Here is a 22,377-nt window from a genome sequence, read left to right on the forward strand (position 1 = left end):
AGGAAGGCCCACAGGCTGGGCTGCACCTGCTGAGGCTGGAGAGGCCCTGCCTGGCCTGCAGCCCCAGTTCTGAGTGGGGTGGTGAGCTGCAGGGAGCTGTCCAGGGTGCTGTCCACTGCGACTCTGGAGCGGGGCAGAGTGGGGGTGGGTGGCCGCAGGCAGCTCTGCAGGGTCCTCACAGAACCAGGCCCCCAGCTCGCTGGCCCGTGCCTGCCCAGTCGCACGGGGACCCCGCCTGGCAGACCCGAGTGCTCGCGTCCTGAGCTTGACATTTTATTAAGAAAACGCACATCTGCCCCCGCTGGGGCGTCTGAGTCCACGAGGCGGCCACGAGGCGGCCACTAGGCGTCCTGTTGCTGGATGAAGGGGTTGGGGATGGCCTCCATGCCGTCCTGCGGGCAGATGAGCACCACGGAGGTGCCGCGGCAGACCACCAGGCCCAGCTGCCGCGTGTCCTCCGTCAGCTTGTACTGGTCATCGGGATCTGCGGGGGGACAGACAGCACCCGTGGGTCAGTAAGACCCCGTCTAAGGGCCGGGCGGCGGCTCCACCCTCCCCCATGGGCAGACGCTGTGAGTGACCAGGACCTCACGGGCAGCCTCTCTTGGTGTGTGACCATGGGGCCAGAGCTGCAGGAAACCATGTGCAGCCGCCGGGAACGAGGCCCAGGGAACTCAGGTGCCCTGACCCTGGGGCTATGTGGGGGCCCCGTGCCCAAGGTGGCATGCGGGTGGCAGGGAGCCCCTGACCCTCCTGCCTCTTCCTCCCACGACGTGGGGCCACTACAGGGGACAAGAGCAGATCCTGTCTAACCTCGGGGACAGGCCCCAGGGCCAGACCTCCTCCTTCCAGAGGTCCTTGTGTCCCCTGGTGCCTTGCTGAGCTGGGGACCTGGGCTGATGGGCAGGGCAGGGCTGGTGCTCCCCCAGGAGGAGGCACCGGGGGACAAGCGGTCCCTCTGGGTGGGGGACGGGTCCTGTGCTGACGAAGCCAGGAGGAGAGGACGGCTGGAGCGGCTCAGGCGGCGGCTCTCGGCAAGCTCCTCGGCCCGTGGCCCTGCCCGCTCGAGCACCGCAGGCTGCTGGACCCCAGGGACCACCGGACCCCAGGGACCACCGGCAGGGCATGCATCTCCCACGACCCCAAGGCGACGGACGGCCTTCCGGCCCCTCCCGCTGGACTCACCCCGCATGTACTCGATGGTGCCGTCCAGCACGAGGTTGAGCAGCGGGTCGAAGCCTTTCAGGATTCCACTGGCTTACAGAGGTCCCGGGAGAAGGCAAAGCCAAGGTCAGCGGCCGATGTTGGAAAGGGGCCCGGGGTGGCCAGCGGGTGTTCCCTCCTGCCAGGGGCTGCCCAGTGCAGGTATGGGGACCTAGGAGGCTCCAGGAGGGCTAGGTGATGGCTACCACCACCTCTGGTCAGAACCCCTGGGCCAGCAGGCGGCAGTGCCTGGAGAGCGCCACCTGGTGTCCGTCACCACTGCGGGAAGGCTGGGCGCTGGGAGGGAGAGTACCCAGGAGGCTGTCCAGGGTGCTGAGGGGCCAAAGCGCAAGGGTTTCCAACATCATGAAGCCCGTCCTCCCAGAAGAGATGAAAAGGTGACTTGTCTCACCTCCTCACAGTCCTCAAGGGACAGGGCTCTGAGGGTGCATCCTGCCAGGTCACTCCTGAGGTCACTGCCTGGCTCTGCCCCCTGCTCCCTGCCCCCTGCTCCCAGCCTCTCTGGCTTCTTCCTCCAGGACCCTCATGTACCTGGTGCCGCCCGTCCTGGCTCCCTCGCCCCGTGGCCCTGTACCCCTCCGCACCCCGTCCCCCTCTGCACCCCGTTTGGAGACGGTGCCAGCACACAGGGTGACACCAGCTCTCTCAGCACCTCAGCAGCTGCAAAGGCGGAGCTGTGCTGTCCGCACCCTGCTGGGCCTTCATGCCTGGCCCTGATGCTCCTGAGAGGCCCCTGGCTCTGGGGGGGCCGTCTCTGAGCAAGGGCGCCTGCCGGGTGGGCTGCAGGGAGGGGTGCAGTTGCAGACCCAGGGGCACCTGTGATTCCGTCCTGATCACGGGCTGAGAGCAGATGGACCCCCTGACCTGGGCGCATGCTCGACTGTGGGTTTGGCCCTGGGCTCTCACAGGGTCTCTCTTAAGATTAGGTCATGTGACCATGACTGCGGTGGGCCTGTTCTAATCGGGTGGGACCTTCAAGAGCCAGGCACTTTCCGGCGCTCAATGTGAACACGTCTGCCCAACCCCCGCCACGGGAGCAAGCTGCCACATGCAGAGGCCCAGGCAGGAATGGGGTCCACAGACACCAACATCACAAGCCCAGGGCCCAGCCCACAACTACAAGGGGCTGACTTCTGCCCACATCCAGCACGCTGGGAAGCGGGTGGGGTCTGTGTGGACAGGCCCAAAGAGACCCCTGTCTCGTGACGTCTGAGACCCTGTGCCCTAGGCGCTGGGCTCTCGGCCTGTCAACCTGGGAGGTACTGAACCTGCTGGCAATCTGCTACCCACGTTAGGAAACAGAGGCAGCCCCTGGAAAGCCAGAGCCGCGTCCACTCCGACACCCTGCACGCCTGGGCACCAGCATGGGCCCAGCAGGCTCACGTGCTCAGCGTGGAGCTGACCTGTGGGCTGCACCTGGACGTTCAGGTTTGGGCTCTGATACCAACTGTCCACCTCGTGGTGGCGCCTGAGTCCCCATCTGAGGAGGAAGGAGCCAAGCGTCAGAGAGGCTGCCCCCAGTGAGTGAGAGGCCCACCAGTGCCCGCTGAGGGAGGAGCCTGGAGTCACACGGCCACCCGGGGAGCAGGTGGAGGTAGCCCTGTAAGCCACGAGGACACTGAGACTCAGAGGGCAGCTGCCTGGGACCAGAGCCAGGGCCACTGCTGCTCTCTCCACTGGACCACAGGGCCAGGGCCACGGCCTGGCTCCTGCCCTCTGAGAGCCTCGCTCTTGCTAGGTCCTGCCCAGGCCAGACGCAGGGCTCGGCCGCGAGACGGCGAGCCCAGAGCGGCAGAGTGCTGGGCCCTCACCTGCTGGAGGAGGGCAGGCTGGACCCGGAGTGGGGAGCCCTGCAGGGTCCGAGCAGGCGTGAGGGAGCCCACCCTAACAGGTTCCTTTGGCCACCACGTGCAGGCTGGTCACAGAGCTGTGGTTCCCCACCAGTGGAAACTGCTACAGGGGACACTGGCCCTGTCTGGGGCCACTCTGGTGGTCACCACCCGCAGTGCTCCTGGCCTGGAGCGGGGGAGGCTGGGCATGCTGCTCCATCTGTGCAGTGCTGGGGATGGCCAGAGACCCCCTGGTCCCACAGGTGCACAGGCAGAGGGAAGGCCCTGGTGTCTGGGGAGCAGGAACAGAAGCCAAGAGATCAGGAAGCCAGGCGCCTGGGGGGGCTCAGAGACGGGACCACGTGGGAGGCCAGGTGCCGAGTCCCGACCCAGGTGTGCCACTGGTTGTGTTGTTCCCCCCTCCGAGCCTCAGTGTCCCCACTGCAAGGTGGGCACACCAGTCCCTCCCTTCCAGCTGGGTCAGTCTGGCTGCGCAAAGTGGCCCAGTCAAGCGCGCAGACCCCTCTTCACAGCCGTTTGCACCGCCAAGCCAGCGTGCCCTGGGCCTCACCTTCACGGCCGCCCTGGAACTTCACCCGGATGGTCTTGTCGATGTACTTGGACAGATCCAAGATGCTCTCCTTCTTCTTCTTCTCTTTGTCCTGAGGGGACATAGCACGTGAGGCTGCTGTCCGCAGCCCTCAACCCCCACGGCCTCCCCACCCGCAGCTCCCGTCCCTAACCCAGGGCGAGCACCTGCTATAGGAGCGGACCTGGAGCCCCTCTCCCCCTCTGTACCCCATCCCATCCCCATTCCCTGCAGCCTGTCCCCCTCTGCACCCTGTCCCCATTCCTCGTGGCCCTGTCCCCCTCTGCACCCTGTCCCCATTCCTTGTGACCCTGTCCCCCTCTGCACCCCGTCCAGTTCCCCGTGGCCCAGCTCCCCTATGCATGCTGTCCCTGACCCCCTCTGCACCCCTTCCTGTTCCCCATGGCACTATCCCCTCTGCATCCCGTCCCCCTCTGCACCCGTCTCCCTCTGCACCCTGTCCTCCTGTGCACCCCATCCCCGTCCCCCTCTGCGCTCCGTCCCCATTCCTTGTGGCTGTCCCCCTCTGCACACAGACCCCATTACTCGTGGACCTGTCCTGTCCCCCTCTGCACCTGTCTCCCTCTGCACCCCGTCCCCATTCCTCGTGGCCCTGTCCCCCTCTGCACCCCGTCCCCATTCCTCGTGGCCCTGTCCCCCTCTGCACCCCGTCCCCGTCCCCCTCTGCATTCTGTCCCCATTCCTCGTGGCCTTGTCCCCCTCTGCACCCCGTCCCCGTCCCCCTCTGCACTCTGTCCCCATTCCTCGTGGCCCCGTCCCCCTTTACACTGTGTCCGCGTGGCCCCGTCCCCTTCTCCACCCCGTCCCCCTCTCCACCGCGTCCCCGTCCTCTTCTGCACCCCGACCCCCTCTGCACCCCGGCCCCGGCCCCCGCGGCCCCGCGCCCACGCCTCCTCCCCCTCCGCCGGCCCGCGCACCGCCATCTTGCCTCCGGCCGATCTGCGCAGGTGCCGCGCCCTTTGACCCGGCGCGCAAAACAGCGCGTGCGCGGTGCGGAGCCCGGGGCGTCGCTGGGAAACTTGTGCCTTCAGCTGCGGCGGGACCCGCGGACATGGCGGCTGCGGCGCTGGCGCGGCTTGTCACCGCCTTTCTGTTCCTCGCGGCCGAGGTGAGGGCTGCGCGGCCCCGCGGCCCTGCGGCTGCCGCCCTCGGCCCGGCCCCCGGGAGGCCCGCCCGGCCCCGACCCCCGCGCGCCCCGAGCCGGCTGTGACCTTGCGGCCGCGGCCCCTCTCCCCCGGGCCGCGTCGCGGGGTCTCCGGCCGCTCCCGGGCCCTGGGGCCTCGGCGGTGCCCGCCGCCCTCCCAGTCGCGGCGTCCCGCCCGCGCGGTGGGCACGACGCTGCGCGCCCCGCCAGGTGCGGGGAGGCCCCGGCGTCCGGCGGCCAGCGCGGCCTCCCCAGCCGGGCAGCTCGGGGCCGAGTCGAGAGCCCGCCCTGGAGGGGGCGAACCCCTGCCCCGTCTTTTACCCTGGACCTTGGAGGAGATCCCCGCCTGGAGCCGAGGCTGCGGGTCCGCCAAGGGGCGTCAGCGTCTGGGGTGCGGGTCAGGAGCGGCCGCGCCGCTGACGGTCGGGTCCCAGCGGGGACAGTCCCCGAGCTAGCGGCGCACGCTGTCAGAGTGATGTCCCGTCTCCGGGCCCGCCCCCCTCCTGGGTGCCGCTGGGACCTTCCGCTCTGGCCCTTGGCCTCCGCCGCCGCTCGCCGCCCAGCACTGTCCCTGCAGGAGCCCCAGCAGCTGGCCCTTTCTCCTGGTGGCTGCTTTTGTCCCCCCGCCCACCTCCCGGGTGCTCTCTCCCAGGCAGGACTGCTGCTCACCCCGTCAGGTCTGGTCGTGTCCAGATGCCAGCCGTCCAGCGGCCCCCATCCCTTACCACGCCCTGTGGCCCTGTGCGCGACGGCCCTTTGCTTCTGTCTTTCCTGTCGCCCTGCAATGCCTCGCCATCCTTTCAGCCTTTGTCCCACCTCCCCGCTGCTTCCCCAGCCCCTGGCTGTGCCCTGTGGCGTCCCATCTTAGGAAGGGGCTTTGCACTCTCCAGCTATTTTGAATGAGGAGAAGGCAAGAGAGGTGGCTGCAGGATTGTGGGGACACCACAGAAGGCGGGAGTGTTTGCTTGGAATTGTCCAGGTGACGGTGCCAGAGGAGGGGTGTCGGGCACCAGAGCAGGAGTGTGAGCTGTGCTCTGCATGGAGATGGGAGCTGCAGGCCCGGCATGTAGGCTGCTTCAGTGCTCCAGGGAGAAGTGTCCCCCCACACACCAGAAAGATCTCTGCAAAGGAGGTGTTTCAGATGGACCTTGGAGGGAGGCCAGGGCATCTCCCTCAGAAGGGGAGGAGGGGAGGCTGGGAGTGGCCCCAGGCAGAGGGTAAGGGCAGGACAGAGCCTGTGGCCCTCAGGCCAGGTGATGGGAGGCTTGGTGCTGGGATGAGGGCTGAGCACTTCATGCTGTGCATGGCTAAGGACAGTAGCTGCCACCCCTGGTGTGTCCAGGTCCTGCTCCCAGACAGGTCACTTCTAGGACATTGGAAACCAGGTGCACAAAAATGAGACCAGCTCTTCTCAGGTGGAGAAGCTGGGTGACAATCCTGAACTTGCTGGTGTTTTCTGGCCCTGGGCAGGTGGAACATTCATAGTACATCCCTCTTTCCAGTTAGGACAAGTGGGTGCAGGGTAAGGTCACAAGTGGGGTCTGCTGCTTAGTGGCCTGTGGCCCACCTTCCCTGCGGTGTCAGATACTTCTGGTGCCTCTGCAGCGGCTCTGCGGGATTTCCAGGTCTGACTGCGAGGCGTGCAGGTGGCTGTGACGGGGGTCTGCCCTGGGAGGCCCTTTAGTGCAGCAGGTGGGAAACTTCCCAGGGGGCCCCTGTTTCCTGGTGGCTGAGGGGAGCACAGGCTTTTCGACAGAAACTCAGTCTCACAGGCTGTGAGGAGGGAAACTCATGAATGCACGTGTGTGTGTGTGTGTGTGTGTGTGTGTGTGTGTGTGTGTGTGTGAGTTGTTGGCGGAGGACCGTATTCTATTCATTTATTTATATGCACTGCTGAGAATCGAGCTCAGTGAGGCAAGAGCTTTACCACTGAGCCATGGCCCTAGCCCCATTTTTGTGTTTTTTTAAATGTTTATTTATTTTATTTTTAATTTTCGGCGGACACAACATCTTTGTTTGTATTTGGTGCTGAGGATCGAACCCGGGCCACACACATTCCAGGCGAGCGTGCTACTGCTTGAGCCACATCCCCAGCCCCACTTTTATGTTCTTAAATGAACTTTTTGAAGAGAAGCAGTTTTAGTTGTTAATTCTGTTTTGCACAAAAAAACACTTTTCACTGAAAGCCACGGTCCCCCAGAGTGGTATGGCGCTGTCTCCTGGGAAGGGCCCCTGGGTTTGGCTTTGTGGGGCACGTGGTCCCGTGGCAGCTGCTTGGCTTTGCGCGTGTGGTGGGGGAGCCTTGGACCTGTGCTCAGGGACCTGCCTGTTCCAGGCAGACTGGGCAGAAGGCAGACTGGCCGGGCTGTACACTCTGGGCCCCTCCGCGGCCCACAGACCCTGGGACAGATGCCAGGGGCTGTGGGAGCTTGTTGGGAGGGCCCAGGGCTTCCAGGACACCAGGGGCCATGCTGACGGTGTCCTCAGAGGGAACCTTGGCAGGGGGAACTGACCAGAGGTGGTGGTTGGGTGGGTGTGGGACCAGGCGCGGGGAATGAAACTGCTGTCCTCAGGCCACCCCTCCCCTTCTCCTGAGAGTGCTGGTCATCAGCCACACTGTCCAGCTTCAGCGCGGTGCCCTGGGACACACCCAGCAGCCTGTGCGGCAGACGGTCCTTATCTCACTGATGGTTGGCGCCAGGGGCCCAGCACCCACCTGAGACAACAAAACCAGCAAAGCTCCAGAGCTGGCCTTGTGGCCCCGGGGCCAGCAGTTTGGGATGCGGGGCTTGGGGCCTCATGTTGGCCCAGGCCATGGGGTGGGCCCTGTGGAGGGGCCCAGGTCCTCCCAAGAAGCCATCAGGGCCCTGGCCAGGCCAGAGCTTCCCTTCCCCCACCCTCGTCTCAGCAGAGCCCTGGGGGCCTGTGGGGCCTGGTGGTGTGGTGGACCTTGCGGTGCCAGTCTCCACGGCTGGGGCAGGTTGGCACCCGTCCATGCATCGCCAGTGCCTGCTGCCGGCTTGTTTCTGTGGCTCGTCCCCAGGAGACACTAAGCGTGTCTGCCAGGCAGGAGGGAACTGCAGGAGCGTGGCCCAGGAGCCCCAAGTGTGTGGGTGTCCAGCTCTGAGAAGGCCAGGGGCAGCCTGCGAGCTTCCCAGATCACCAGGGCCCTCTACCATGGGCCACACCCTCCCCACACCCCGACTTTCCAGACCCGAGGTGACAGGTCACCATGAGAGGGAGTGTCCTTGTCAGATGCTGGCAGGGCCCCAGTGAGCCAGGAAGGAGCCTAGGCAACAGGAGGCCGCGTAGCCACCCGGAGGACTGAGGCCCTAGGGAGGGGGCGAGGGCATGGCGGGGCTTTGTGTGCAAAGGTGTCTCCCCACAGCTGGACCCTCTTCTGTCCCAGGCCACCAGGCCACCCTCAGAGGTCTCTTCATGTCCTGCCCTCTGCCTAATTTGAGCACTGTTCACAGCTGCTGTCAGCAGGTGCCAGGCGGTCACCTGGGGCTTGGCAGACCCCGCGGGTTTTCGGCTGTGGCAGGACTGTGGCCTGGAGCAGGGTGCAGCCTCCAGCCTGCCCACTGGGGGCCCTTGGTTGTGTCCGCTTCTTGCCTCATTTTCCCAGGGAGCTGAAGGGACGTTGAGCAGGGGTCCTGACCAGTGCCCGCTTGTACTGGTCTTCTGACCAGCTGTAATGCAGACTGTTCTTGGAGTGCGGGAAGCTCAGTCAGACATCCTGCCCTGCCTCACAGTCCTGGCCATTGCCCCCTGGCCACAAGCAACCGCCAGGGCCTGGGGACAGAACTGATGTGCTGCCCTCTCCCCCAAGACTTTGGCTCTCCTGCCGTCCCTGCTGGTCCTGGGAGGCCCCATGGGGTGCTCACACATGCCCTGAGCCCAGCCCAGCGCCACTGTTGGTGCAGAGACCTGGGACCTACAGGTCTGACCCACAGATGGCTGTGGCCGCCCGGGTCTGCCTGGGGAGGCGACTCCTTCATGCCCTTGCTCTCCCCCAACCCCCACCTACAGTGTGACGTCAGGAGCAGGTGTTGCTCAGTGGTCAGCGCTTGCCTGACATGCTCCCCGTCCTAACTCCTGTCCCAGCACCACAGGAAAAGTACGTGTGTGTATGTGCACGTGCGTGTGTCTCCGTTGTGTTCTTCTCTGTCCTGCTGAGAGGAGGATAGAAATGTCCCCTGCCACCTTGTGCACACAAGCACCGCATCCCCAGACGTCCTCAGGTCCTTGGGTGCTTTGCCTCGTGGGTCTCTGACTGGCACCATGTCCCTCTGCAGGTGGCCTGTGAGTACGGCATGGTGCATGTGCTTCCGGAGAGTGGGACCCCCAAAGGCAAGGACTACTGCATCCTCTACAACCCCCAGTGGGCCCACCTGCCGCAGGACCTCAGCAAGGCGGTGAGTGCCGCTGCCTGAGGCCCTCCACCCCCAGCTGGGGTGTCGTTGGCCTCTTTCATGCCGTGGCCACTCTTCCTGCAGCAGTTTGTGGAAAAGCCAAGTCAGCAGAGGCAGGATGCAGACCCTGGGCATGGGTTGCCTGCCACTGGAGCCTCCGTGAGCCCCTCTGGGCCTCAGTCTCCCTGGTCGTAAATGAGAGCTGTCCAGAGGCCTGCTGGGAGATGGGCCTTTCTGCTGCTCTGGGCATGGCCAGGACAGGGTCAGGGTCCTAGGCCTGATGGGAGATGGGGGGACCCGGACACAGGCGTGCCTCTCTGCCTGCGTTTCCTCATGGCTTTGCTCCTAGCCACGCCCTGCGCCGCGCATGGATCGCACCTCAAGCACACGTCTCCCTCTCAGCGGCCATCTCTCCCCTCGGAACAGATCTGTCCTCCAAGCGTGGCCACCTCTGTGTGTGTGTGAGCTGTGGGTGTGCGTATGCGTGTGCCACAAGCTTCGGGATGTGCCTGCAGGTGGGCGTGGGCGTGAACGGGTTGAGCGCCCAGCTGTGTGCACTGTGGGCTCAGGTTTGTGTGTGCGCAGTGTGTGCTGTGAGCGTCCTGTCCCTTCCACAAACCAGCTGGTGTGGGCTGCCCAGGCTGGGCAGTCTCTGGGTGCCAGGCGCCGCCTGCACATGGCAGGACCTGAAGGTCTGGCAGCCTGAGTCGGGAGGGCAGCTGCTTTGCCAGGAATGCAGAGAAGGGGGCTGCGTGGGCCACAGGGGGCACCCGTCCCCGGCCTGGGGTCCCCCAAGGCCACCGGAGATGCAGGGAGATCCTCTGCCTGCAGTGCACAGTGGCAGCAGCTGGCTCTGGGCAGACTCGGGCGCGGCCTGGGCTTCAGGTGGCAGACCTAGGGCTTCAGCCTTCTGCTGGGCCTCTGGGAAGCCCCGCCAGGCCCTGTTGTCCCCAGAAGAACTCTTGGAGAACCCAGTGTGTCCCTCCTGCGGCCCTCTGTCACAGCGCGGCTGGGCCCTGGGAAGCCTGGGTGGGGCAGGCGAAAGCTACCCTCCTGTTGGATGCGTAGTGGGGTCTCGGGCCGCCCCCCCCTGGCAGCTCAGGGCCTCGTCCGCCCTCAGTCTCTCCTGCAGCTGCGCAACTGGACGGCCTCGCTGCTGTGCTCCCCGAGCGACCTCCCTGCCAGCGGCTTCAGCAGCCAGATCCCACTGGTGGCCCGCGGGAACTGCACCTTCTATGAGAAGGTGCGGCTGGCCCAGGGCAGCGGGGCGCGCGGGCTGCTCATCGTCAGCAAGGAGAAGCTGGTATGGCCTTCTGTGCACCCTGGGGACAGCGGTCACCTCCGGGGAGAGGGCCACAGCCCAGGCCTGCCCTGCCCGGCTCTGCGCCTCTCCAGGACAGCCGTGTGGCGGAGGCGGGGTGGTCTGCTCCTCAGTGAAGGCTGCTCCTTCGGCTGCAGCAGCCAGCCCTGGGCCCCGTGTGGTGGGGGGACCCCCCTGGGCAGTGGGGCAGCACCAGGTGGGCGGAGCCTGTGAGGGCAGCAGGGCTGTGGGCCTGGGCGGCCACAGCGAGGCGAAGGGACGCAGCTGGAGTCCGCCTTCCTGAGTGACCGCTGGGCCTTTGCCAGGGTCCTTGAGGGGAGCGGGGCTGGGGCCTTGCCAGGGGGCCTAGAGCCTGGCCTCCCTGTCCCTTCCACAAACCCGGGCTCTGGCTGAGGACCTGGGCCTGCAGGCAGGGTCTGGCCCTGAGGCAGGGGTGACCGGTGCTCCCTCCTCCGGGCTCCAGGTTCCCCCAGGAGGCAACAAGACACAGTACGAGGAGATTGGCATCCCCGTGGCCCTCCTCAGCCACAGGGACATGCTGGACATCTTCAGGGTAGGCCTGCACCTGCCGCTCTGCCCCGGGGTCGCAGAGGGTGCCGGGCAGGGGCCTGGGCCGCTGCTGCGGGTCAGCATGGTGGGTCAGTGCCTGGGAGGGAGATCCCGGGGCAGGGTCCCCCAGCCCCACCTGCCCCAGGCTCTGCTGGTGGGCGGGGCGGGCGGCTGCCTCCGAGGTCAGCGAGGCCTGTTCCCTGAGGCAGAGCTTCGGCCAAGCAGTGCGGGTGGCGCTGTACGCACCCAGTGAGCCGGTGCTGGACTACAACATGGTCATCATCTTCATCATGGCCGTGGGCACCGTAGCCATCGGGGGCTACTGGGCCGGGAGCCGGGACGTGAGAAAGTGAGTGAGGAGTGTTGGGCGTGGGGAGGGCGGACAGGCCAGGCTGTGGCCATGGTGGTAGGTGCCAGGGGGTCTAGAGCTCCCGCCCACGCAGTGCCCAGGGCCCCAGCACGTGATGGAGGTGGGGCAGGGCAGGGCAGGGCAGAGCGTGGCCCTGGGGTGGTCCACCCTAGAGCCTCCTGAGTTGCAGCTCCTTGGAGCAGTTCTGTCCCCACCAGGTCCAGGAGGTCACCAGGGTCTTGGGGGTGTGTGGGGAGCCTGGAGCTTTCATGCCCCTCTGTCGCCCAGGAGCTGCCCCCGTTCTGTGGCCCCTCGCATTCAGGTGGCAGGTGGCCTCGGCTGGCCAGGGGGCCTGCGCCGTCTCCACCGTCCAGCTCGAGGGCTGGTGGCTGGGAGGGCCCCTGGTCTGCCCCCGTGGTCAGAGCTGGTTCAGCCTGGCCTGCCCCACACCGGGCCTGACCCTGGTGACCTCGTGTCCCGTGGGGTCTTCCAAGAAGGTACATGAAACACAAGCGGGACGACGGGCCCGAGAAGCAGGAGGAGGCGGCGGTGGACGTGACGCCCGTCATGATCGGCGTGTTCGTGGTCATGTGCTGCTCCATGCTGGTGCTGCTCTACCACTTCTACGATCACCTGGGTGCGCCGCCCGCCCCGGAGGGTGCCCGGGCAGGTGGGCGCGGGTACCAGCCTCACCGCCCTGCCCCCGCAGTCTATGCCATCATCGGGATCTTCTGCCTGGCCTCCTCCACCGGCCTCTACAGCTGCCTGGCCCCCTGCGTGCGCCGGCTGCCCTTCTGCGAGTGCAGGTGAGCCCCAGGCATCGTGGTCCGCCTCCCGGCCCCTGAAGTGCCATGCTTGGCCTGCCCATGGCCAGGACCCCCTCCCGCCTGGGCCCACCTGTCTCTGCAATTCAGGGCAGGGCTGAGAGGTGGGTGCTGGTTCTCACGTCCCCAGTACCCAGACAGCGTCCCTCGCATACCGTCCAGCACAAGGCTGTCAGCAGGGCCCACCAGGACCAAGGCAGTGGGGGACACAGCAGGAACAGGGTTCCCTTGCCCTAGGTACACGGCCACAGGTGTCCAGGCTGCAGGGTCACTGTGAGGGGCAGGGAGGTGCCAAGTTCAGCCGGCTGCCTGGGGCCTCGGCCTGTGGGGCTCCAGTGGGCGGCAGCCAGGCCGATCAGGGCACCTGGCAGGCTGAGGGCCAGAGCCCAGGAGCTCCAGAGAGGGCCACTGTAGACCGGGTGGGATGCGTGTGTGGAGGGCCGGCACCCGGGGCACTGCCCAAGGAGAGGGGCTGGGTGGAGGGCTTCTGCGGCTCTTCCAGGCCCTGCACCGCCCACGGGACTCCTGTGCTGTCACCCTGAGGGGGTGTCGAGCCTGTCAGGGCGGGAGGTGGGCAGGAGGACCCTGGGCGCCTCCACGGGGCCTGCAGCACAGTGGGTCTGGGTGGGGCGGCAGGGAGGGCTGAGGGGTGGGTTCCTGGTGCTGACGGGTGCTCCTCCCCAGGGTCCCCGACAACAGCCTGCCCTACTTCCACAAGCGCCCGCAGGCCCGCATGCTGCTCCTGGCTCTCCTCTGCATCGCCGTCAGCGTGGTGTGGGGCGTCTTCCGCAACGAGGACCAGTATGTCCTTCCTCCCTGCAGGCCCTGGGCGCAGGGCCCTGTCCTCAGGTGCTCCAGGCCGGCTCCGGCAGCCGCCCCGGCTGGAGCCGCTTCAGCCTCAGCCTGAGGGCACCGCTCTGCTCTCCTGGCCCAGCCGCGGCCCCTGTGGCGCCCCTGCCCCGCATCCAGTTTCACCTGGGTTTGGCTGGGTGCCACCGCCCTGATTGGAACCTGGATAGAGATGCCCCAGGCACCCTGTCCTCCTGCACAGCCAGGGGAAGGGGGGCGCTGGCCCAGAGCCACCCTCAGTCCCCCGTCCCCTGTGTGGCCCCGTGCCCCACCTGAGGGAGCCCTGTGCACACCCGCCCTCGGCCCCTCTCCCTCTCTGGCTTCCCAACCACCAGCCCACCTCCCTGAGCAGGGAGTGCTCATGCTATGGCCCAGGGACAGCTGGCCTGGCCCCACCGGCTCCCACCGCTGTGCCTGAAACCACCTGGCAGGGCCCTGAGCTTTTCTTGAAGCAGCCAGGCACCTCTGGCTTCAGTGCCACTCGGGGCCACAGCAGGCTGACGTGCCAGAGGGGAGAGGCGGAGATACCGAGAGTCCTTTGTGACAAAGGGAACGGGAGCCAAGGGGTTGGATGCAGCCGGGAAGCCACCCACTGCCAGGAGTGGAATCCTGCTGTCCCTGCACCTGGTGCAGTAGTGGCTGTCCCCAGCTGCCACGGAGGGGAGATGATCTCATTGTGTTCGGCTTGGGGGGACCGGTCCTGCAGGCAGCTGGCGAGCCTGCAGGTGGGGTGGGGGGTGTGAGGTTGGGATGGGATGGGAGGGGGTGGAGTGGGAGGCCACCTTGTTTTATCCTTGGCATCTGACTACATGCCTTGTCCCCAAGGTCTGTCCCCAGAGTCCATTGCTCTCCCAGGGACCAGGGAGTGATATTGAGCCTGGCTGGGCACAAGATTCTCTCTTATAAATAGCACCTAGTGTAGCAGCTGCAGGGTCCCCTCACGGCCCCCTACCCCGTGGGGAGACTGTGACGTCACCCCTGCAAGCAGCCTCCCAGCAGAGCTGGGCAGCCCAGTCCTGGCCAGGCGAGGAGGGGGCTGCTCCCGGAAGTGTGCTGCCTGGCTGCCTGGTGGCTGGGGACCAGGTGCAGCCCTGTGGGCACTGGTGTGGGGGTGGGGGACAGGTGTGTCAGCCGGGCACCTTCCTTACAGGTGGGCGTGGGTCCTGCAGGACACGCTGGGTGTGGCCTTCTGCCTCTACATGCTCAGGACTGTCCGTCTCCCCACGTTCAAGGTGAGGCGGGGCGGTCCTGGGCGTCGCAAGCCCTGGTGGTGCCAGGTCCCCACTCCAGAGTGGCCCGTGGCCTTAGGGGCCCTGAGTGGGGACTCGCGAAGAGCTGTCGCTGCCAGGCCCCTGCAGCCTCGGGTTTGGCTCTGCCCCCTGCCCCTGTCCCCGCCCCTGCCCGCGGCCCGGCCACAGCCCCTTCCTTGCCTCCCTGCGAGGGCTGCGTCCCGGGTGTGCAGAGCCCGGGGCCTGGCAGCCGTGCAGCGCAGGCGTCCCGCCCGCAGGCCTGCACGCTGCTGCTGCTGGTGCTCTTCGTCTACGACGTCTTCTTCGTCTTCGTCACGCCCTTCCTGACCAAGGTAGGCACCGCTGCCCACCCCCACCCCAGCCCCGCTCCTCCCTACCCTGACGCGCCCCTTCCCCTGCAGAGCGGGAACAGCATCATGGTGGAGGTGGCCACTGGGCCCTCGGACTCGGCCACTCGTGAGAAGGTACGGTACCTGACTGTGTGGGCCTTGGGGCCGCAGGTGGCGCCCGGCCTGGAAAGGCTTCCCTTCTCTTCCTGTGCAGCTGCCCATGGTCCTGAAGGTGCCCAGGCTGAATGCCTCGCCACTGGCCCTGTGTGACCGGCCCTTCTCCCTCCTGGGCTTTGGAGATATCCTGGTGCCAGGTACTGGGGCTGGCAGGTTCCCGGAGGGCGGTGCTGTGGGACATCCCCAGAGCTGGGCCTGGTGCCTCCCGTGACAGGGAGCCTGAGCCCAGCCCCAACAGTCAGGGCTGCTCTGGGAATAGTGGGTGGGGGTCTGGCAGGGCAGGCATGCGGTGTGGGCGGCCTGGGGCTGCTGCCCAGGGACAGGCAGGTCCTGTCCCTCCCGCTGCGCCCCTGCATCTGGGTGTGGCTCTCATGCTGGGCAGCTGCTGTGGCACATGGCAGGCCCAGGTCCTGGGACACTTGACGGTCCCAGGCCGGCCACAGTGGGGCCCCGGGTGAGCCGCGTCCTCGCCGTCCTCTCTGCAGGGCTGCTGGTGGCCTACTGCCACAGGTTCGACATCCAGGCACAGTCCTCCCGGGTCTACTTTGTGGCCTGCACCGTGGGTAGGCATTGCACTGAGCTGGGCAGCCGCAGCCCCTGGGCCTGAGTCTGTCCTCTGTTCTGGGGGCCTCGAGCTGGGCAGCTGGGCTTGTGCCCGGGGCTCACTGTCCTCACTTCCCCAGACCCATGTGGCTTTCTTCCTGGGTCCCCTCTGCCTGCTGTGCCACAGAGCCCTCACACGAGGTGCCGTGTGCCGTGAGTGTGACTGTCCCCAGGCTGGGCTGCACCTTGCAGTGCTGTCCTGCCTCTGCTCACGTGTGGACTTCTCGGGCGCCTACTGTGCCCTCCTGCTCCAGGGAGGCAGCCCCTCGCAGCCGCTCTTCACACCCACCCGGAGCAGCCAGACCCTGCTGCCCGCAGCGCCACCTCAGGGCCCTCGCGGCCTTGCTCTCTGGTTCTGCCCCTGCCCAGCATGTTCCCGGGAGGGGCAGGAGGGACCCTGGCCAGGCCCAGGTGACGCCCCGTCTGTCCCTGCAGCCTATGGCATTGGCCTCCTGGTGACGTTCGTGGCACTGGCACTCATGCAGCGTGGCCAGCCCGCCCTCCTCTACCTGGTGCCCTGCACTCTGGTGACGAGCTGCCTGGTGGCGCTGTGGCGCCGGGAGCTGGGCGCCTTCTGGACGGGCAGCGGCTTTGCGGTGAATACGGGTTTGCTCTGACTCTGCGGAGTCCGCCCCAAGCCCTCACTGGCCACAGTTGAGTGAGACCCCTGCTCCACCGGGCCCCTGGTGGGGTCCCGCTCCTGCAAGGGCTCGCTCTGGGCGTGCCCGTGTGGCCTGGGCACAGCTGAGGCTGCGCTGCTGCCCGTGCTGACGTGCCCTCTGCCAGGGCCGCCTTCAAGCCCAGCGCTGCCTGTGCGGGGCGCTGGGCTCCGCTTCTGCCACCGAGGACGGGCCCGGTGGGCGCCTGCCCTGGGGGGCCAGGCGCTGAGTGTCCGTGGCCGCTCACAGGGCGTGTGCCTTGTGTCGGGCACCCCTGGGGCAAGAGCAGGCCAGTCCTGCCACCCACTGACCCTCGGCTGGCACCGGGGCTTGGCGCTGGGGCCCGCACCCTGCAGGGGCTGTCCCAGGGTCGGCCTTGCCCCCAGAGTGAGTGGGTGGGTCCCTGGAGGGTCGGGGGCAGGCCTGGCCTCGGGCTGAGGCTGGGCCCAGAGGTCCCCAAAGGCTCTGCGGCCATTTGCCCTGGACCCAGGAGCTGTGGTGGCTCCTGCAGCCCCTGTGCTGGTGGGCAGGGCTGTCACCTGTGCTCCCAGCACCCTAGCCCTCCACTGAGGGCCTCCTGCGCACTGCACCTGGACCTTTGGGGATGGCCACTCTGCTGACCCCCTGCACTACTCTCTGATCCGTGGGCCTCAGGGGTTTGCTATCCCTGCCACGGGACAGGGGTGCCTGTCCCTCTCATCAAACACCTCTCTTCCGCAGAAAGACCTACCTCAGACCCAGTGGGCACCGGCTCCTGCCGACTGTCCACAGCCTCCGAAGGACTCAGACGCCCCGCTGTCCCCACAGTCTGCCAGCCAAGAACCAGTCAGGTCCCCTGTGCCCCCTGAGAAGCCCCAGGAACCGTCCACACCTGAGGAGACGGGGGCAGCAGCCCCTGCCCAGGAGCCCCAGACCCCGGACAGCAGCACCCCAGAATCCACGGGCCTGGCCCAGCCCAGCCCCACAGCCCAGCCGGGGACCTTGGCCTAGGGAGAAGGTGCGCGCTCTGGACCCTGGCGGCCGCCACGTCACGTCAAGATGCTGGGGCTGCCCGTGTCTGCAGCAGACGTGGGTGCCACCGCCCCCTGGACAAGGCCTGTGCCGGGCCCCTCTCCTACATGGTGCTCAGTGCCCGGCGAGGTTCCCGCGGCCCCCCGCCTGCCCCCGCTGCAGCCGCACCCCGGCCCTCTCCAGCGGCTCTGCCTGCTTGGCTGCCCTGCCTGCCAGCCCTGCAGTCTTCCTTTGGGTCCTCCTCCTGGTTCCACGAGGGTTGCTTGTGCTCTCTGGAGCCCAGTGGGCGCTGGCCAGGTCCCTGCGTTTGGTGCTTCCCTCCTGCTGCCCGGGGCCCTCCCTACAGGACTGCTTTGACTGGCTGACTCCTGAGACCCCTGGACCAGGTGCCGGGAGCCGTGGCCCCCGGGGCAGGAAGCAGCCGCATCCAGGGGCTCCAGCCGAGGCCCGAGGGACAGGGGCCTGAGGGCGGGGCCCATGGGGTTGGGGTGGTGAGCCAGGCTTGGGTGAAGGCAGCGGTCCCCAGCAGGGCCCTCAGCCGGTGGCATGCGAGTCTGCCCCATGGAGCAGGCCGGGCACCAGCGTCCTGGAGCTGGGGAGTGGGACTGGCCAAGGGCCCAGTCTTCACAGGTCATGTGGCAGCGTGGCACCTGGCACCTCCTCTGTGGAGGGGCTTCTGGAAGGTGCGAGGGTGACCCAGAGCTGGCCTTCTGCCCTCTACCTCATCGACTGACAGGGGCCTGAGCTGGAGCTGGCCCAGGTGTGGCCGCTGGACCTGCGTCTCGCTGCACGTCCCCACCGCAGGCCAGGAAGGCGAGGAGCCTGGCGTCCTGCAGCCTGCACGCGTGCCCACGCGGCCCCTGCCCAGGGCAGATGGGCCGGCACTGCAGACGGCGAGCGCGTCTGCCTCCAGGGAGAGGACGAGGGTGGCCCCCCCTGAAAGCCCCCGCTGCGCCTCTCCGCCTCTCAGCCACTGCTGTCCTGGAGGGGCGGGCTTGGCCAAGAGCAGCGGCTCCCTGGACGCCGAGGTGCTGGGCGGGACCCCGGGGCAGGCGGCCGCATCTGCACTCAGACTGCACCCTGAGCCGCCCGGGGCGGGTCAGGGCCACGTGCTCAGGCCGGGGTGGACCAGGTGGACTTCCCAGGCAAGCGCCACTCAGGGTGGCCTTGCTTCTGTTGACTGAGGATTAAACGTCGCTTTTGGTATCTGCCCCTGGCCCTGCTGTGGGGTGGTGAGCTGCGGGCAGGAGGTGGCCGTGTTCACTGCTGTGTCCAGAGCACTGCGCAGGTACAGGGGCCCTGGACTTCGCCCGCCATGACCGCGCCCTGAGGGGAGTCGAGTCAGGGCCCCCCGCGTGGCTGCGGCTGTCCCCACGTGGCCCACGCTGAGGGACACAGGACCTGGGATGTGTCCTGGGGCATCTTCACGGTCACAAGTGTCTTCCGACCTTCAGACCAAGACCACGTTGTCCTGAAAACACGGGGACCTGGGCACGGGCAGCGAGAGCCCCGACCCTCGCCAGGCCACCTGCCTCCAGGCCCTTCTGCCCGTGGGAGGGGGTGCCGCCAGTGGGCGCCAGCTCTGCCAGCGTCGGCCCCCTTGGGCAGCGTGACACAACTGTGCCCCCGGGACTCGGACACAGGGGTGCCAGGTGAGGCTCAGGCCCTGCCCTGCAGAAGGTGGCCTCCTGAGGTCCCCAGGGCGGCATGGCTGCCAGTGTGAGCCGGTGGCCGGTGGCACCCCCACACCGCGGAGTCTGCTGAGGCATCCAGGCCGCGTGCAAGTCCTCCACAGTGGCTGTCGTGCCTGTGAGAAGGGCCACGCTGGTCCTGAGTGGGTTGCCCAGCCTGTCCCCTGCCCTCCAGCAGGCACAGCAGCTGAGGGGCCTGGCCCCCGCTCCGCTCAGGAATGGTGGTCACTGGTGCCTGGAGACCTGTGGGGCAGGAGCTTGGGGACCCAGGGAGCCACGGCACAGTGGGGGTGGCCGGCCAGCGGGGCCTGTGAGGGGAAAGCCCGCAGGAGGGACAGCTGCCTGTCCCCACTGTGCACCCAAGTCTCCATCCACACAGCCACCTGTCCACCGTCCCCACCTGTTTCCCCAACACCACCAGCCGTGGCCGAGCACCCGCGTGTGCTGGGGACAGAAAACGCTGCACGTGCCCCCGAGGCCCAGAGCTGCCCCCGGTGGCGTCCTGCAGCCTGCGTGACGGGGCAGGGTGTCAGTTGGCTCAGAGGACTTGGGGTCACTTGGGGGAGGACCCTGCTGGTCTTGAGGGCAGCATTAGGAAAGGGCCTGGGGGACCCTGGAGGAGTCTTCCAGTCCCTGGGGGCCCAGCTGGAGTGGTGGCAGGTCCCCGGGGCACAGTGGGCAGGGGGACTATGAGATGTCATTAGGCGGCCAGGGCCTGCCTGGGTTCTGGGGAGAGGAAGGGCCCCTGCTGGGCGTCCTGCCGCCTGAGCTACGTGGCCAGCTCCTGGGGTTGCAGCTGCTCCTGGCACAGCTGTCCAGTCGTCCAGGGACAGGGTCGTCCCAGGACAGGGCCATGCTCCTGTCCAGCACCAGCAGCCGGGAGCCTGGCCCAGGAGTTGGGCCAGAGCCAGGACATGGTGCCCGACCTGCTGGTGGGGGAGGGGCGTGAGGGCAGGGGGAGTGGAAGGTGGCACCACCTGCCGACCTGCTGGACGGCATCATGGCTGCAGGGTCACCTTGTAGGTCACAGATGTGTGCTACGGCAACCTGAAGGCGGCTCCAACAAACCCCAGCACAGCCCGAGACCAGAGCCTGTCCCCAAGAGCAGGGGGGCGGGGGGGGGGGACAGTGCCCAGGGACCAACAGGAGACAGAGCCAGGTGGCAGTGGCACTGTGCCGTCCGTCCTGAGGAGACTACCAGGCAAGTCCCAATGCAGGGCCACACCAGGCTCCTGACAGCCCCAAATGTCCAAGGTCCCAGAAGCAAGGACAGTCTGAGAAGTGACCACCGCCCAGAGGAGCCAAGGGGGCGTGAGCACTGATGTCCTGTGGGACCCAGGAAAGTGAGCCTTGTGAATACAGGGTGAATGTGGTCAGTGCCACGGTGCACACCTGTCGTCCCACAGGTCTGGAGGCTGAGGTGGGAGGATCACAACTGAGGCCAGCCTCAACAACTTGGTGTGTCCTCGAGTGTTCCCAGGCTCAATCCCAGTGCAAGAGAAGCATGGCTGTACCTGATTCCTGCACATCCCTGTCCCTCAGTGCCCCTGCTTCCTGGGGACACCCTGAGCCCTCAGGAGCACCCCTCCCGCCCTGTCTACTGGGCCTGCTTGGGTGGCCGCGCAGCAGCCGACAGACCAGAGACAGACACCCTCTTGCCTGTGGCCACCTCTGACCTTGGCCCAGCTCCTGTGGGATCCAGGGCGGCAGGACTCCCCTGGCAGAGCCTGACCCAGGGAGTTGGCTCCTCAGGGAAGGGGCTTGGCCGGGGTCAGGTGGGAGGAGGGGGCGGAGCCTGCCAGAGCCGCCCGCTGGCCCAGTCGGCCGCACCTGCTGGGCTGGACTGCAGTGCATCCTCGGCCTGAGCGTGGGTGAGTCGGCTGCCCTGGCCGCGGGGGACACCAGGGCTGCGCTGGCCAGAGCGTGCAGGCTGCACAGGGGTCGTGGGCTGGTCAGGGTTGCGGGTGACCGGCCATGGGGCCCTGGTCAGGGAGGACCGTGTAGAGGGGGCAGGACTCCCAGGCCTCTCTACCGCGCCCAGCTTTCGGGTCCTCTACCCACAAAGGTGCCCAGAGCAGGTGGGTGGCCCAGCAGCGTCCGGAGCCGGGGGCTCTGGAGGAGGCCCAGGCTGGCTCTGACCCAGCCCTGGCCCCACGCCCGCCCCGCCAGGGCTGGGTCAGATGCCGCAGGGTGAAGGTGCCAGAGACGGGGTGGCCCTGAGGAGGATGTGGTCAGAGCCTGCAGACAGGGCTCCCGGCTCCACCAACGTCCCAAGTCAGTGCCCACCTGGGGCTGAGGAGCCGAGGGGCCCGGGGGCGTGCCCAGGAGGTGAGGGCTGGGGCCTGGCCTGGCCCCAGGAGAGGCGCCGCAGGGGCCCAGCTCTGGACGCTGAGTGATCCCCGTCCCTGACCGGGCACAGCTTGGGGCACTGAGGACGGGGCCTTGACCTCGCGCTGCCCAGGCCACTGGCCCCACCCTGCTGGCCAGCGGCCCTGGCTGGCTGCGTGTGACCGTGAGGCCCCATGTGGAGCTGTGCGTGTGATTCTGTGTGGCTGGTGCAGTCGAGTCTGTGTGACACGTGGCCGTGCGTCTAGGCACCGTGGGTCCCGGCATCGTGTGGCGGCTGTGCCTCATGTGGTTGGGATTGTGCTTCTGGGGGGTCTCATGTTGGTGTGTTTGGTGGTGTGCAGCCGTGCGTGCAGCTGTGCATGTGGGTGTGCTGTGGGCGTGCGTGCGGCTGTGCATGCGGCTGTGTGTGTGGTTGTGCATGCGGGTGTGCGTGTGGGTGTGTATGTGGCTGTGCTGTGGGTGTGCGTGTGGCAGTGCGTGCAGCTGTGTGTGTGGGTGTGCTGTGGGCGTGCATGCGGCTGTGCATGTGGCTGTGTGTGTGGTTGTGCATGCAGGTGTGCGTGTGGGTGTGTATGTGGCTGTGCTGTGGGTGTGCGTGTGGCAGTGCGTGCAGCTGTGCGTGTGGGTGTGCTGTGGGCGTGCATGCGGCTGTGCATGTGGCTGTGTGTGTGGTTGTGCATGCAGGTGTGCGTGTGGGTGTGCATGCGATTGTGCTGTGAGTGTGCTGTGACTGTGCTGTGGGTGTGCGTGTGGCTGTGCTGTGGGTGTGCGTGTGGGTGTGCGTGCGGCTGTGCATGTGGGCGTGCATGCGGCTGTGTGTGTGGTTGTGCATGCGGGTGTGCGTGTGGGTGTGCGTGTGGCTGTGCTGAGTGTGCTGTGGCTGTGCTGTGGGTGTGCGTGTGGCTGTGCGTGCGGCTGTGTGTGCGGCTGTGCGTGTGGTCGTGCTGTGGGCGTGTGTGCGGCTGTGCTGTGGGTGTGCGTGCCGCTGTGCATGTGGGTGTGCGTGTGGGTGTGCTGAGAGTGTGCGTGCGGTTGTGCTGTGAGTGTGGTGTGGGTGTGCATGCGGCTGTGCGTGTGGGTGTGCTGTGGGTGTGTGTGCAGCAATGTGTGTGAGTGTGCTGTGGGTGTGTGTGCGGTTGTGCTGTGAGTGTGCTGTGGGTGTGCTGTGGGTGTGCTGTGGCTGTGCTGTGGCTG

The 22,377-nt window shown here is 67.1% G+C and overlaps 3 protein-coding genes across 13 annotated transcripts in view; 2 read left to right on the top strand and 1 right to left on the bottom strand.

Annotated features, from left to right (window-relative positions):
- Positions 1–260: 260 nt before the first annotated feature.
- Positions 261–4,729, bottom strand: Lsm7 (LSM7 homolog, U6 small nuclear RNA and mRNA degradation associated). Of its 3 annotated transcripts, XM_078028512.1 has the most exons (5): positions 4,592–4,729; positions 3,625–3,715; positions 2,628–2,704; positions 1,186–1,253; positions 261–484 (listed from the first exon to the last, which is right to left on the bottom strand). In XM_078028512.1, exons 3-5 carry the CDS (start codon positions 2,702–2,704, stop codon positions 342–344), a joined length of 288 nt encoding a protein of 95 aa, XP_077884638.1. In that variant the 5' UTR covers positions 3,625–3,715; positions 4,592–4,729; the 3' UTR covers positions 261–341. The 3 variants fall into 3 exon arrangements, with proteins under 3 accessions (XP_077884638.1, XP_077884633.1, XP_005332253.1); XM_078028507.1 differs by lacking the exon at positions 2,628–2,704 and having other exon boundaries at positions 1,186–1,257; positions 4,581–4,712; XM_005332196.5 differs by lacking the exons at positions 2,628–2,704; positions 4,592–4,729 and having other exon boundaries at positions 1,186–1,257; positions 3,625–3,727.
- On the top strand, positions 4,640–18,354 carry Sppl2b (signal peptide peptidase like 2B). Of its 6 annotated transcripts, XM_078028233.1 has the most exons (16): positions 4,640–4,771; positions 9,106–9,225; positions 10,343–10,525; positions 11,007–11,096; positions 11,302–11,441; positions 11,936–12,078; positions 12,151–12,247; positions 12,950–13,066; positions 14,265–14,346; positions 14,622–14,696; positions 14,766–14,828; positions 14,908–15,007; positions 15,356–15,433; positions 15,909–16,069; positions 16,853–17,129; positions 17,880–18,354. In XM_078028233.1, exons 1-15 carry the CDS (start codon positions 4,715–4,717, stop codon positions 17,120–17,122), a joined length of 1,776 nt encoding a protein of 591 aa, XP_077884359.1. In that variant the 5' UTR covers positions 4,640–4,714; the 3' UTR covers positions 17,123–17,129; positions 17,880–18,354. The 6 variants fall into 6 exon arrangements, with proteins under 6 accessions (XP_077884359.1, XP_077884372.1, XP_077884353.1 ...); XM_078028246.1 differs by having other exon boundaries at positions 11,298–11,441; positions 16,853–18,354; XM_078028227.1 differs by having other exon boundaries at positions 16,853–18,354.
- Positions 18,355–20,606: 2,252 nt separating this feature from the next.
- Tmprss9 (transmembrane serine protease 9) overlaps positions 20,607–22,377 on the top strand; it is a 34,673-nt gene continuing 32,902 nt past the window's right edge. For all 4 annotated transcript variants that reach the window (XM_078028093.1, XM_078028101.1, XM_078028096.1 and 1 more), the window contains exon 1: positions 20,607–20,705. The gene's annotated coding sequence lies outside the window, so the exon portion shown is untranslated. The remainder of the gene's footprint in view (positions 20,706–22,377) is intronic.

This window comes from Ictidomys tridecemlineatus, chromosome 2, assembly GCF_052094955.1.
Source record: "Ictidomys tridecemlineatus isolate mIctTri1 chromosome 2, mIctTri1.hap1, whole genome shotgun sequence".
NCBI lineage: Eukaryota > Metazoa > Chordata > Mammalia > Rodentia > Sciuridae > Ictidomys > Ictidomys tridecemlineatus.